Source organism: Podarcis pityusensis, assembly GCF_964106645.2.
Source record: "Podarcis pityusensis genome assembly, chromosome: 16".
NCBI classification, from domain to species: domain Eukaryota; kingdom Metazoa; phylum Chordata; class Lepidosauria; order Squamata; family Lacertidae; genus Podarcis; species Podarcis pityusensis.
In genome coordinates this window covers 13,470,770-13,484,674 of record NC_138041.1, presented here as the reverse complement: position 1 = coordinate 13,484,674, position 13,905 = coordinate 13,470,770, and the positions used below count along the sequence as shown (strand labels likewise).

Sequence of the window (13,905 nt, the reverse complement as noted above, 5' to 3'; positions counted from 1 at the left end):
CAGAATTTTTTTGGGTTTTTTTTTTGCAAAATTCAATGAAATGTGAATTTCAAATGATACCTGCATCTTGGTTCCTGAATTGTTCTGTGAAGTGCAGTTAGGGTAATACAAACCAAACTAAATTTCAAACTCCATCTGAAGTATCCTCCTGGGACAAGAAGGGTGTGGAAGGAGATTTTGGGGAGGTCTTTTCCTGGGAAAGATTGCATAACAATTGGCAGCTGGGGTGTTTCTAAAAGAAACTTGACTGAAACAGAAAAAGGTAATAAAAATCAGATGCAATCTTTTCTGGAGAAAGAAGAATTGACAAGAGGTTTGCACCTCTTATATGTGGAGATTTCGCAGCCCCTGGACTTCTCCTGAGCATGCTGGGCGCTTCATAAATAAGAAGATGTAGGGGAAAGAATGTGAGATGTGATATATAAGTAGCAGTCAAGTACAACATTTCTTGTTTTCCTAGAGTGGACATGCGATGGAATGTTTGGTCCAATTGGTTGAAAACTTCCTGTTTCCTCCTGACTGGGACATACTTCCTTTTGCATGTGACTAGAGGTGGGCGTGACCTTACCTGCCCAGGCAAGAAAAGAGCAAGGCACGCAGCACACTCTCTTCTTTGCCTCTCTTCTCCATCTTGCGTTCATCTTGTGAGCTGCAGTGACTGCCAGTCTGCAGTCACTGGGATTACTCCCCCCCCAATATCGAGTAGATCCACATGTATATACCGTATTTTTTGCACCATAACACTCACTTTTTTCCTCCTATAAAGTAAGGGGAAATGTCTGTGCGTGTTATGGAGCGAATGCCTGCGGGTGGCGGGGCGGGGGGGATCTGCTGCAGTCGTGAGCAGAGGATCCATGGTTCCCCTTCCTTCCCTCCTCCGTGGCTCGCTTTGAAACAGCAAAGCGGGAGAGGAGCCGCTTACACAGGTGTAAGAGGCTCCTGTCTGGTTGGCTGCTTTAAACCGTGCTCTCTGTCCCTCTCTCCTCCCCACTCAGCTCGCTAAATAGCAGCAAAGCTTTTCAGCTCTCTAAGCCAGGGAGGAGGGAGAGAAGCAGAGCCTGCTTGTTTTAAAGGAGCAAAGCAGGAGAGGAGAGGAGCCTTCTCCCCTTATACCCCTCTTCTGCATTATTAGCAGCATCCTTCTCCACACACCCCACGCATGCTCCTTGTCCCTTGAGTGCTTTTCCTTCCCTCCCCACTTAAAACGTGGTTACAAAGCACGGATCCACATGGATCCTCAGGATTTTTGCATTGGGCTACCCCAAACTCACCGTCAGATCACATGTCTGTGGCCACAGCATGAACCACAAAAATCATACATCCACTGTTTCGTTTAGAATATTTTTTTTCTTGTTTTCCTCTAAAAACTACGTGTGTGTTATGGTCAGGTGCGTGTTATAGAGCGAAAAATACGGTACTTTGTAACTAAGTCTGCCTTCAGGGATCCAACTGTGAACTGATGGTGAGTAAACTTCTTTGACATACTTTACACAAGATTGTGGTGTGCTTATTCTTTTAAGGGGACTTACCAGGAACCTAATATTGAGAGGCTTAAACAAGCCTGGAACCATTTATCTGCTGTGCGTTTAAAGGGGAATATAAACTCTGCTAAGTAAAGGAACTTGCTAGCGCAAGTTAGGAAGGATATTAATAAACAATATGTCCTCTCCCGCCTCCCTGAACATTCCCACAAAGAAATTACAGCTGCCAATGCTCCATTGTTTTTCTTGAACGTGCCCTCAGCTCTGTAGACAGGCAACAGGGCAGGTGTGAGGCGTATTTTGCCTTTGGTCTCCAAATATGGCCATCCCCCACAACAACTCTTTGAGGTAGGCCATGCTCTGAGTGGTTGGCCTGAGGTCACATGGTGAACTTCATGGCAGAATGGCGGTTTTAACCCTGTTCTCCATCCCACATTCTCGAAAATAAGGCGAGGAAGGGAATAACCTCAGGGAGGGAGATGATATTTCTCCAGAAGTTTGGAAATTTATGGGATCCTTTGTCAACGGTCTTGTGTATTGCGGTTATGAATGGTGCACATTTGGAAGCAAAATGGATGAATAAAACCAGACTCTTCTTGAAATTAAAAATTGGCCAGTCCAAACATATGGTGCAAAGGCTTTACTTACAAGAACGTGCTTCGAAACAAACAAAAAACCAAAAAATGTTACATTCAGACAATTGCATAATATCATGTGCTGATTTCATGACAGGTCTGATCATGTCATGACAGGTTATGCCATGTCATAACAAGATAAGGCATGACAAGACAAGAATGTTGAAGTGCAGTTTTCTAGCAAAGTAATGTGTGCAGAAATACATATGCTCAGCTGATGCCTGCATTGATTCATGAAAATACAGTATTTTTCCATGTATAACACGCCCCCATGTATATAACGGCCTAGTTTGGGGGACTCCAAATTGAGAAAAACGGATTGTATCCGTGTATAAGATGACCCACAATTCTGAACGTAATTTTTTAATTAAAAAAACCTAGTCTTATACAGTGGTACCTCAGGTTAAGTACTTAATTCGTTCTGGAGGTCCATTCTTAACCTGAAGCTGTTCTTAACCTGAAGCACCACTTTAGCTAATGGGGCCTCCCACTGCCGCTGGAGCACAATTTCTGTTCTCATCCTGAAGCAAAGTTCTTAACCCGAGGTACTATTTCTGGGTTAGCAGAGTCTGTAACCTGAAGCATATGTAACCTGAAGCGTATGTACCTGAGGTACCACTGTACACGAAAAGGTACAGTAACTTGCAAGAAGGCATTACATTCGGGAAACCATTTTGCGGAAGTGTGTATATCAGACAAAATCGCGTACAAGGCACCTATATTTACCCTAAGACGCTGACGAACTTTCACAAGTACTAAGAAAAAACTTGCAATTGCAAACCGAAGCAGAAATGTAGAGAACGGAAGACTGTAAAAAATGGAGAGTAACCCAAACTGACAGATCCATCCTCCTTCATCGGAAGAAGATTAGCATAGGGCAGGTGGGGGAGGGGAACCTTTGGACCACCCAGAGGCTGCAGAAACTAGAGCTCCCATTGTTGTTGGGAGTTGTAGTTGAACAAAATCCAGAGGCCCCCCCCCCAAATCACACAGAAATCTTAATAGGCTGGAAAGTGCTGAGCTCAACAGAGCAGTTCCTTGCCGAGCCAGCAAGAGACTCTCAGAGCGCCACCCTCCTCCAGCAGCAGGGCACCGCTTGCAAAGGGCACCCGCAACTTGCTCTGCTAACTGGCAAGAGGGTGGGCGTGAGAAAGACGTTGCCCTTGATCTTGTAAGCCAAGGACCCCCAGTTGATCACGGAGTTGGCTGGGATGCGCTTGTCCCCCACGCGACACATTTCCTGGGGGCTCAAGACCCGTTCCCACATGTAGACGTCGGTGAGCTCGCCTACAAAGGACTGCATCAAGTCGAAGCCGCTTCCCATGGCATCCTGGTCTTGCCCCAGGATGATGGAGGCCTGGGGGGCGACGGCATAGCCCGGCTTCACCGCCTTCCGGGGCAGAGGGTTGCCATCCAGCCAAAACTGTACCACTCCGCTGGTGGAGTCCCAAGCCAGGCAGATGTGCTCCCACGCCGGCAGTGGGGCCGCCCTCTCTGCGATGTTCAGCTTTACCGCATCACCCCCGATGTACAGCCTGTACTGGGAGCGGCTCAGTCGGTCGACGGCGATGTCATTGGGCTCGGCCTCGGTGGCGTAAGAGAACAGGGTCTGGGCCCGAGCGAAGTCCGTGTAGAGCCTCATGCAAACTGTGAAGCTGCTCAAAGGCCGCTCCAGCCTGGCTTTCACGACCACGTGAGCAGTGTTGGTTGGCTGCGGGAAAAGGAAGACCTTCCTCTGGAGATCTGTGGAACCATAGAAGTATAGAGGTGGAAAGGGAGTCCCCCAAGAGTCATCTATACCTGAAGGAGCATCTCCACCCCCAACATTCAACCCAGACACAGGTCCAGCGCCGAGGGCCTTCTGGCGGTTCCCTCACTGCGAGAAGTGAGGTTACAGGGAATCAGGCAGAGGGCAGAGGGCCTTCTTGGTAGTGGCACCTGCCCCGTGGAACCCTTCAGATGTCAAGGAAATAAACAACTATCTGACTTTTATAAGACATCTGAAGGCTGTTTTGGGAAGTTTTAAATGTTTGATGTTTGTTGTGTTTTTAATACAGTGGTACCTCGGGTTAAGAACTAAATTTGTTCCGGAGGTCCGTTCTTAACCTGAAACTGTTCTTAACCTGAAGTACCACTAATGGGGTCTCCCGCTGCTGCCACGCCGCCGGAGCCCGATTTCTGTTCTCATCCTGAAGCAAAGTTCTTAACCCGAGGTACTATTTCTGGGTTAGCAGAGTCTGTAACCTGAAGCGTCTGTAACATGAAGCGTCTGTAACCTGAGGTACCACTGTATTCTGTTGGGAGCCACCCAGAGTGGCTGGGGAAACAGCCAGATGGGTGGGGTATAAATTATTATTATTATTATTATTATTATTATTATTATTATTATTATTACTATTACTATTATTATTATTATGTCCAATCCCAGACAGGCAAAAGCACTCAAGGAGGATGTGAAGCAGGGAAGGCCGCATCTTGTTCCTTATGGATTCCCCACCCCGCCCCGCCCCTCTTAGTCTTTGAAGAAGATGCTCTTACGGCTGTCTGAAAGACTGATCAGCGCTTCATTGGGTTTACTGGGGGAGGGGGCAAAACATGCTTGCAACTCTTCCACTTGCCCCATCCACTCACCTCAATCACTCAAGCCCCCCCCCCCCACTATTTCCCAACTATCCTCTTCTCCCTTTTTCTAGATGACAACTCTGTGCCATAAGACGGACCTGCAACGGTTCTTTGGTGCTCATGCGCCACCTGGCAGCCGATTCAGATAGCGCATGCATGTGTGATGATAGCAGATTCCATCCTAAAGGTAAAGGTAAAGGGACCCCTGACCATTAGGTCCAGTCGTGACCGACTGGGGTTGCGGCACTCATCTCGCTTTCTTGGCAGAGGGAGCCAGCGTACAGATTCCGGGTCATGTGGCCAGCATGACGAAGCTGCTTCTGGCGAACCAGAGCAGCGCACGGAAACAGTGCCACCCACGTCCCAAGATTCCATCCTATTCACTTTAAAATATGGCAGGGGGCGGGGCGGTTCACAGCTCAGCTTTAAGCGCACTGTATGCTGCACAAACATAAGGTCCCAGAGTGGAGACAATATTGGGTTGGCTGGAGAAACAAACTGATCTGCTCCGAGGCAGCTTTTTGCGTATCGTTGATCCCTTTTATTCCTGTATTTAAGCTTGTGCTTACGTCTCTTGTTCAAGTCAGTGGGGTTCCGCAGTGCTTAATTCTGGGTTGTGTGTTCAGCCACACAGACTCTGTAAGTAATCAGGCATTACTGGCCAACGAGACTCTGTTGTTTAAGCCCCAGAGTGGGAGGGAATGGAAATTCTGACGTGCAATTTGAGAATTTGGGGTTGTTGGGTTTTTTTGCTGTCAATCTGACATTTGAGAGTTGTATTTGACATCACTCCTGCCTTTCCATGTTTCACATATCTGATATGCAGATCCGACCACAGGTCCAGCTAGCCTAGTACAGTGGTACCTCGGGTTACAGACGCTTTGGGTTACAAACTCCGCTAACCAAGAAGTGGTTGCTCCAGATTAAGAACTTTGCCCCAGGATAAGAATGGAAATTGCGCGCCAGCGGCACAGCGGCAGCAGGAGGCCCCATTAGCTAAAATGGGGTCTCAGGTTAAGAACCGTTTCAGGTTAAGAACGGACCTCTGGAACGAATTAAGTTCTTAACCTGAGGTACCACTGTACTGTCTCCTGACAGGAGCTCTGTATCGTTACAGAGTCATAGAATTGTAGAGCAGGAAGGGACCCTAAGGGTCATCTAGTCCAACCCCTGCAATGCAGGACTTTTCATGCAAGCGACCTTCCCAGTCCTACCTGGAGATGCTGGGAATTGAGCCTGGGAAACTGCTGTACACAAAGCACGTGGGCTCCTTTCCCTAAATATAAAGTAAGCTTCCTGTCCTCATTGTTCTTAATAAAGGGCTAATAATAATAATAATAATAATAATTTATTTATTATTTATACCCCACCCATCTGGCTGAGTTTCCCCAGCCACTCTGGGCGGCTCCCAATCAAGTGTTAAAAACAGTACAGCATCAAATATTTAAAACTTCCCTAAACAGGGCTATGTTTAGGAACAGTATTGTCCACACTGACTGGCAGTGGCTGTTTAGAGATTTCAGACAGTGAGGTCCTTCCCAGAGCCACCTGGAGATGCCGGGATTTGAACCTGGGACTTCATGCAAAGCAGTTCCTCTACCCGCTCAGCCACAGCCCTTCCCTTTGACTCTAATTCAAACCCAGCCAGAAACAGGGATACCTCCATGTCTGCCCTCACAATGCAGCCAGTCAGTCCATTCACACAGCAACACCCACATAACTCATTGCATCTGATCAGAGCACCCACCTTCCTGGGCAAGAGACCCCAACAGTCCGGCCAGGATGAGGAGGAAGATATGAAGGAACCCCATGCCGTCTGTCTTCAGAATAAACTTGGCAGGTGGTTGAAATGGATCCTGGACCTGCCTGGATCTGCTCAGCCTGTCCTGGAGGAAACCAAGCCCTGCCTGTGAAGTCCTCTCTGGATCTTATCCCTGGGCTGGAAGGGGCGGGCACCTCCACTCTCAGGGCAGTTCCACAGGGCAGAGATTAAAAATCAACAAATGCTTTCCATTCGCCTCCCCTGGTCTTATCTGCCTGTTGGTTAAATTTCCATTCCTTCCAGAACGAACCTGCCTCTTTCAAACTCTGATTGTCAAGAACCTCTCCAGATCATTTTGCTAGGCAAGGAATGCATAGACCCCCACATTTTATGGATCATGATTGTTCCCCGTCTGATTTTCACACAAAGGATCCCTAGGGTTGCCATATTTCAAAAAGTGAATATCCAGACACAAAAGTTGTTGAACTTCTTCTTCTTCTTCTAATAATAATAATAATAATAATAATAATAATAATAATAAAATTTTAATTTGTAAATCCAGGACTATCCCTGGAAAACAGGGACACTTGGAGGGTCTGGATCACTGCGAGGGCCTTCTCACCCATCCTGCCAACACACACATTTACGTATTACAAAGAGTTCTCCATTGCCGCAACAGAACACACCCGAAAAAGAAAGGAGAGGAAGAGAGGAAGAAAGAAAGAAAGAAAGAAAGAAAGGCATTTGCAGTGGGGGGGCCTGTTTAAGAGATTGGAAGGAGCTGCTTATTTTAAAAGCTGTCAGCAGCAACTTGACATTTCTTTTCTTTTCTTTACAGTTTTGAGTAATTACATTTTGCTGATGTTTTGTCTTGTGGTTGTGGAGCAATGAGCAGACTTTGCAGCTTCCATTGGGAGGGGTTCAACACTTGCCTGTTATCTGCGAGGGTCAAGCCAAGATCAGAGTGACCTGTGCAGGACTGAGATGACAGAACATTCCCTGCCAGGGACAACGCAAGAGTCCCAAAGGCCAGGAAAATGACGCATCTCACAGGCGCCAAGCTATTAGCTGAAGAAGGCTCACCTTTAGAAGCGGCAGAATTGCGGGGCTTATAATAGTGGGACCTTTGAGTTTGCTGGCTTGAAAGAAGAATCTTTTGTAAGCCACTTAGAAGTCCTTTAAGTGGCATATCAATTTTGTTCAATAAATAAATAAAGGTGCACAGGAATTTTCCACCCTGCGCTCATCTCTCACCTGTGGCTCCTAGAAGCTGTCAGCGTGCGACAGTGGCTACACCCCGTGAAATGGCCTAGACTGGCCAGCTAAACCAGGTGAAGGGAGACAAGGTGTGAGTTAGGGACTTTCCCTACATGTGAAGACAGGCTCTAGCAGATTGAGCTGACGAGGCAAATAGTGGGTCCAACGGTTAAGAAGGCGGTTTCTGCATTTGCTGTAGAAGTATTATTATTATTATTATTATTATTATTATTATTATTGATATTGTTGTTGTTGTTTAGTCGTTTAGTCGTGTCCGACTCTTCATGACACCATGGACCAGAGCACGCCAGGCACTTCTGTCTTCCACTGCCTCCTGCAGTTTGGTCAAACTCATGCTGGTAGCTTTGAGAACACTCTCCAACCATCTCGTCCTCTGTCGTCCCCTTCTCCTTGTGCCCTCCATCTTTCCCAACATCAGGGTCTTTTCCATGCAGTTGTTGTTGTTGTTGTTGTTGTTGTTGTTGTTGTTGTTGTTATTATTATTATTATTATTATTATTATTATTATTTTATACCCTGTCCATCTGAGTGGGCTGCCCCAGCCACTCTGGGCAGCTTCCAACATATATAAAAGCATAATAAAACATTAAAAAACTTCCCTATGCAGGGCTGCCTTCAGATGTCTTCTAAGTCAGATACATAGTTGTTTATTTCCTTGACATCTGATGGGAAGGTGTTCCACAGGGTGGGCGCCACTACCTAGAAAGCCCTCTTCCTGGTTCCTTATAACCTCACTTTTTGCAGTGAGGGAACTGCCAGAAGGCCCTTGGAGCTGAACCATCACCCCCCAGCTGAACAATAGGGATGGAGACGCTCCTTCATGTATACTGGGCCATTTAGGGCTTGAAAGGTCAGCACCAACATTTTGAATTGTGCTCGGAAAGTGAGGGGCAGATGGGGCTCATCAACCTGGAAAGGTGGAAGGAGAAGGAAAACTGATCCTAAAATCGCTACTATCTCCACAATCAGGAGAAGAAAAGGCTTAGGAGCAAATCCTACACAACTCTGGAGTGGAGTCCCTAAGACGGTCAGATGGCACCTTCTACACCTCTTTTTGGCAACTCCCACAGCCAAGCTGGTGCCAAATGTATCGCTCTGCTTGCCTTTGGACGCACAAATCTGGGATCAAAGGGCACGTGCTTGCCACATCCCCACACTGCCCTCTTCCCTAGCGGCCTGCAAGGCTCGGATCCAGGGAGGGCGGTGTGAGAAGAGCACAACAACCACACACTGTGCCACCTGTGCAGGGGGAGCCTGGCCAGCTGATGCAGCACTCAGCAGGCACAAAGGAGGTGCCCCCATGCCATGCTGGAGGTGCTGGCATGGGGGCACCTGCTTTGCACCCCCCCTCAGAAATCTGCACCTGGGGCCAGGGCCTCTCTGGCAACCCCAAGCTATGCCCTATATCAGGAATAACTTTCTGACAGTAAGAACTGTTTGACAGTGGAACGGTCTCCCTCGGGAGGTGCTGGACTCTCCTTCCTTGGAGGTTTCTAAGCAGAGGTTGGGTGGCCATCTGTCATGGATGCTTTAGTTGAGATTCCTGCATTGCAGAGGGTTGGACTAGATGGCCCCTGGGGTTCCCTTCCAACTCTACAATTCTATGATTCTACGATTCAAGGGTCAATGACCCAGGACTGTCTTCTGCATACGCTACAAATGGGAACTAGAGTCCAGTTCCCACAAGACGCACACTACCTCTGAATGTGGAGACAAGAGCATACTGCCTCCTTTTTCCATGCTAGGCATAATTTTATAAACTTCTACATGATTCTATGTTCTGTGCCGTCTTTTGCTTGCCTTTTCTCTACACTAAGAAGGCCCAAACTTAGCCCAAAGACATCTCAGTGCTGCTGCTGACCAAACACATCGGAACGGTTTGTGATATATTGAACGCCATGACCTTGTTTGCTTTCTGTGACTCAAACAAAGAGGACAATCACCTCTAAGGTTTTTTGGGGTCAACCAGCTGACACAACCATCTTGTCTGAGGGAAAATTTAACCACCCAGCAGCAGCCAACACAATTATAGACCCATATGTTGTCTCGTACACACATCACAGAAAGTTAGGCAGCCTGTCCATATTAGACTGACGCTACCAAGTGGGCAAGGACCCCCTTTATGCTAGATTGTGTGTGTGTGTGTGTGTGTAGGATTGGGTGGAGGGATTCCTCCCCCAATCTCTCCTGGCTCAGCTGGTTCATAAGTTTATTGTGCTAGCCAAAGGCCATGACAAACTTGTAGCTGTAGTATTTGTAAAATAATACAGAACATACATCCCTAATATAAGACAACAAGCTGCAGAAACTGAAGGTGGGCACATTACTGTCAAGGAGATAAGTAACTCTATAACCTTTAGAAGACATATGAAGGCAGCCTGGAGGCTTTTTAACATTTAATGTTTTATTATGTTTTTATATATGTTGGAAGCTGCCCAGAATGGCAAATAAATTATTATTGTTCTTGTTCTTGTTCTTATTCTTACTATTATTACTACTACTATAACTGCCATGGCTGCTCCCTCAAAGTATCCCAGGAATGGTCACTGCCTATCTTAGAAAGCAGCAGAATCGTCTTGTTTTTCAGGCAAGTGAGAAATTCTCATGCAGAGGACAGACAACATCCCTTCTGAGCACTTTCTGCTAAGGGAATTTCTCTCTTTGCACTCCCCTCCTTTGACCAGAGGATGGCAGTGGTGTGCTGCTAAATTAGAGTAAGCCAAAACTGAGAATTACAGTAGTACCTCAGGTACAGACACTTCAGGTTACAGACTCTGCTAACCCAGAAATAGTACCTCGGGTTAAGAACTTTGCTTCAGGATGAGAACAGAAATCATGCTCTGGCGGCACAGTGGCAGTGGGAGGCCCCATTAGCTAAAGTGGTACCTCAGGTTAAGAACAGTTTCAGATTAAGAACAGACCTCTGGAACGAATTAAGTTCTTAACCTGAGGTACCACTGTATAGGTTCTCTCCTTCTTTCCCCCCATTTTAGGTTACATTCACTCCATTTCTGCATCAGCAATTAACACGTGCGTTTTTGTAAGACGTTTCTTCCAACATAGCACAAGTTTGTACATTATTTTTACTCAACAGACACATTTATGGCACACAATTTTTGGCTGGAGGATTTGCAACTTTGAAATTGATGGGGAAGTGTAAATCTTGAAGGAGAGTTCTGTTTCTGTTGGCATATTGGTTCACAAATTGCAAATTGGAAAGGTTTGTGTTCGAATCAAACTGAAATTATTTCTCCCATCAGGCTTACCTTTCATGCATCTCAGGTCCCATGAGCTGCTCTCAGTGCTAGTTTTTAGATTTGGGGGAGTTAGTCCAGCTGTATCTGGCAAACACACATTTGGAATGCATCAGGTTAGTGGGGCACCTGTAGTCTTCCCAAATGTTGCTGGTCTACAACTCCCATCACCTCTGACCATTAGTCCTGCTGGCTGGGGCTGATGGGAGTTAAAGTCCAGCAAAACCTGGAGGGCCATAGGTCCCTAGCTCCCCAAACACGTAATGACCAATCATTGCCGGCCTTTGAATTGACTCTAAGGTCTTATCCTCTTCAATTAGAATTTTCTTGCAGCACCGTCTATATAATGCTTCTTCCTTTTAGGATTCTTTTATTTAATTTTATGGCAATCCGCAAACATTTTAAATAAATAAACTTTCCTAGAACACTCCATGCCATATCAGGCAGGCACTTCAGTTGAACTGTTTTCGATGTCTGCTAAAAAAAATGTTTTCATTTGTTCAGGAGACCCTACCCAGACAAGGAATCTCATTTTATATTGGTTTATTAAACGAAAACATCTCGGAAAGGAGGTGGGAGAGAACATTACATTGCAATTAGAACCACACCAAATCCATAGAACAGACCCAGGAAAGCAGCAGCAGAACACCTCAGCGGCAAAACATCATCTGGCAAATCATCATGTGGATGTCACCGATAGCAGATTTGTAAACACAGGCTTGCCTGGTCGCCTTTGGCGAGCGAGATGTGTTTCCAGGCGACCAGGAGGGGGGGGGGGAAGCTGCAATAAACCAAGTGGATGAGTGGAAGTTCACGGCTTGTTTTTTGTTTTTGTTTTCCAAAATGCTCTGTGTGCTACACAACAGCTCGGTGGCCGGGTGGGTTAGAATTTGGGACAGAAAAGGCTGATTACTCTGCTTGGGAGGCTGGATTTCCCTCGTTTCCTTTACCTCAGCCTGCCCTTCACCACCACGTCTCCCTTGATTTCATACTGCAGGTTCTTCCAGCACAGAGCGCATCGGGGCAGCTGCAGATCCTGGTAGGCCGCCCGCATCTTGTGAGGAGACAGGAGGAAATCCCACATGTAGACGTCCGTCAGTTCTCCAGAGAAGGAGTTGTAGGAGTCGTAGGTGCCCCCAAAGCGGTCTTGCTCTTGGCCCAACAGGATGAAGGCCCCGAAGCCAACCACGTAGCCTTTCTTCAAGCCTTTGCGTGGCCAAGGCTTGCCATTCATCCAGAACTCAGCGATGCCGGTGGCCGATTCCCACAGACGTGCTCCCAGACGTGCTCCCAGTCTAGGGTGTCCTCTGGGACTTTGAAGGACAGGTACTCCCCACCGATGTACACCCGGTATTCTCCCCGCTTGGGCTTGAAGATCAGGATTTCGTTGTCCTCAGACTCAGTGGCGTAGGAGAAGAGGCCATAGGGCCGAGTCAAGTCCGTGTAGGACCTCAGGCAGACAGTGAGGTTCTGCAATGGCTCCTTGGGCAGAGGCTTGAGGATGATGTAGGCCTCGCTAGGCTCCGTGCGGAAGACAAAGACTTTTCTGGTTAGGTCTGTGAGGAGACAAGGAAAGAGGGAGACACAGGGAAGAAAGGTTGGGACCATCTCCTCTCTGACAAGGCTCCTGAGCTTTCCCCAGCAGCATCATTGAAAGGGGTAGGTTCTAATGCACGAAAGAAGTAAAATAATAATAATAAAAAATAATAACGCCGTCCATCTGACTGATTTGCCCCAGCCACTCTAGGCAGCTTCCCACAGAATATAAAAACACAGTAAAACATCAAACGTTTCCCCTAAACAGGGCTGCCTTCAGATGTCTTCTGAATGTTATATAGTTGTTTATCTCCTTGACATCCGATGGGAGGGTGTTCCACAGGGAGGGTGCCACTACCTAGAAGACCTCCGTAGATTTTACCAGGTTCTCCACACATGATTACAAATCCAATTGTGACTCCTGGTGAGCTGTGATTTAAGGTGAAGCGTGCAGGCCGATATGTGGCACAAACAAACATAGAATCATAGAATTGTAGAGTTGGAAGGAACCCTGAGGGTGATCTAGTTCAACATCCTACAATGCAGGAGCCACAGCTAAAGAACAGACATAATAAAGCTGTCATAATTATAATTATGATAATTAGTATCACAATATTATTCATGAAAACGGCTACAATTGCAATGGTTTCATTACTATTATCATCATCATACTCAAAGTAAAGCCATTCATGGACATGACTAACTTTGGTCCATTAATTTCAGTGGGTCTACTCTGAGTAGGACTAATGTTGGCTACAAGCCCATCTTCATCATAATTTTAATTGTCAGAAGGAGATGTCATAAGATGACCACAAAGGATAAGCTGAATAAGCTACTAACCTTCCTGGGCAGCAGCCTCTGACAAACCTGCAAGGATGAGGAGACAGACCCAGCGGGAGTCCATCTTCAGGGCTATCCAAAAATGGGATTTTAGAAAAAGTGCAAGCAGAACCTGATCGCGGGAGGGAGAAGCTGCAGCCTCTGCAATCATCAGTAACCATCTGCAAATCACAGAAACTTTGAGGGCCATGTCTAAATTTATCCCTGCACTGAGACAGGCGGAAGAAAACAGCCTGCCAAAGGCTGACTGTGCAATTGAGCAACCCCTTCTCAGCTTCCAGAAGTTGCAGAAGAGAGGCGGGAGGCTGCTTGACTCCTTAAGAAGGTAAGAAAGAGCTCAGCTGCTGGACCAGGCCAAAGGGGACACATCTAGCATAACCCTCCAATGTTTCATAAAACCATTGAATTGTTGAGTTGGAAGGGATCCCGAGGATCATCTAGTCCAACCCCCTGCAATGCAGGCATATGCAAGTGCCCCATACAGGGATTGAACCTGCA

The 13,905-nt window shown here is 46.8% G+C and overlaps 1 protein-coding gene and 1 long non-coding RNA gene across 2 annotated transcripts in view; one reads left to right on the top strand and one right to left on the bottom strand.

Moving 5' to 3' along the window:
- The window catches only part of LOC308465687, an 86,045-nt gene extending 84,551 nt beyond the window's left edge, over positions 1–1,494 (top strand). Inside the window, exon 2 of the long non-coding RNA XR_013980541.1 lies at positions 1,389–1,494. This is a non-coding gene — a long non-coding RNA (uncharacterized lncRNA). The remainder of the gene's footprint in view (positions 1–1,388) is intronic.
- Positions 1,495–2,149: 655 nt separating this feature from the next.
- Positions 2,150–13,647, bottom strand: LOC308464801 (uncharacterized protein). The gene is given in 5 exon segments (XM_080984390.1): positions 2,150–3,859; positions 6,486–6,665; positions 11,980–12,307; positions 12,313–12,587; positions 13,408–13,647. Coding segments are annotated over 5 exon segments (1,656 nt in total). The 5' UTR covers positions 13,598–13,647; the 3' UTR covers positions 2,150–3,176.
- Positions 13,648–13,905: the final 258 nt, after the last annotated feature.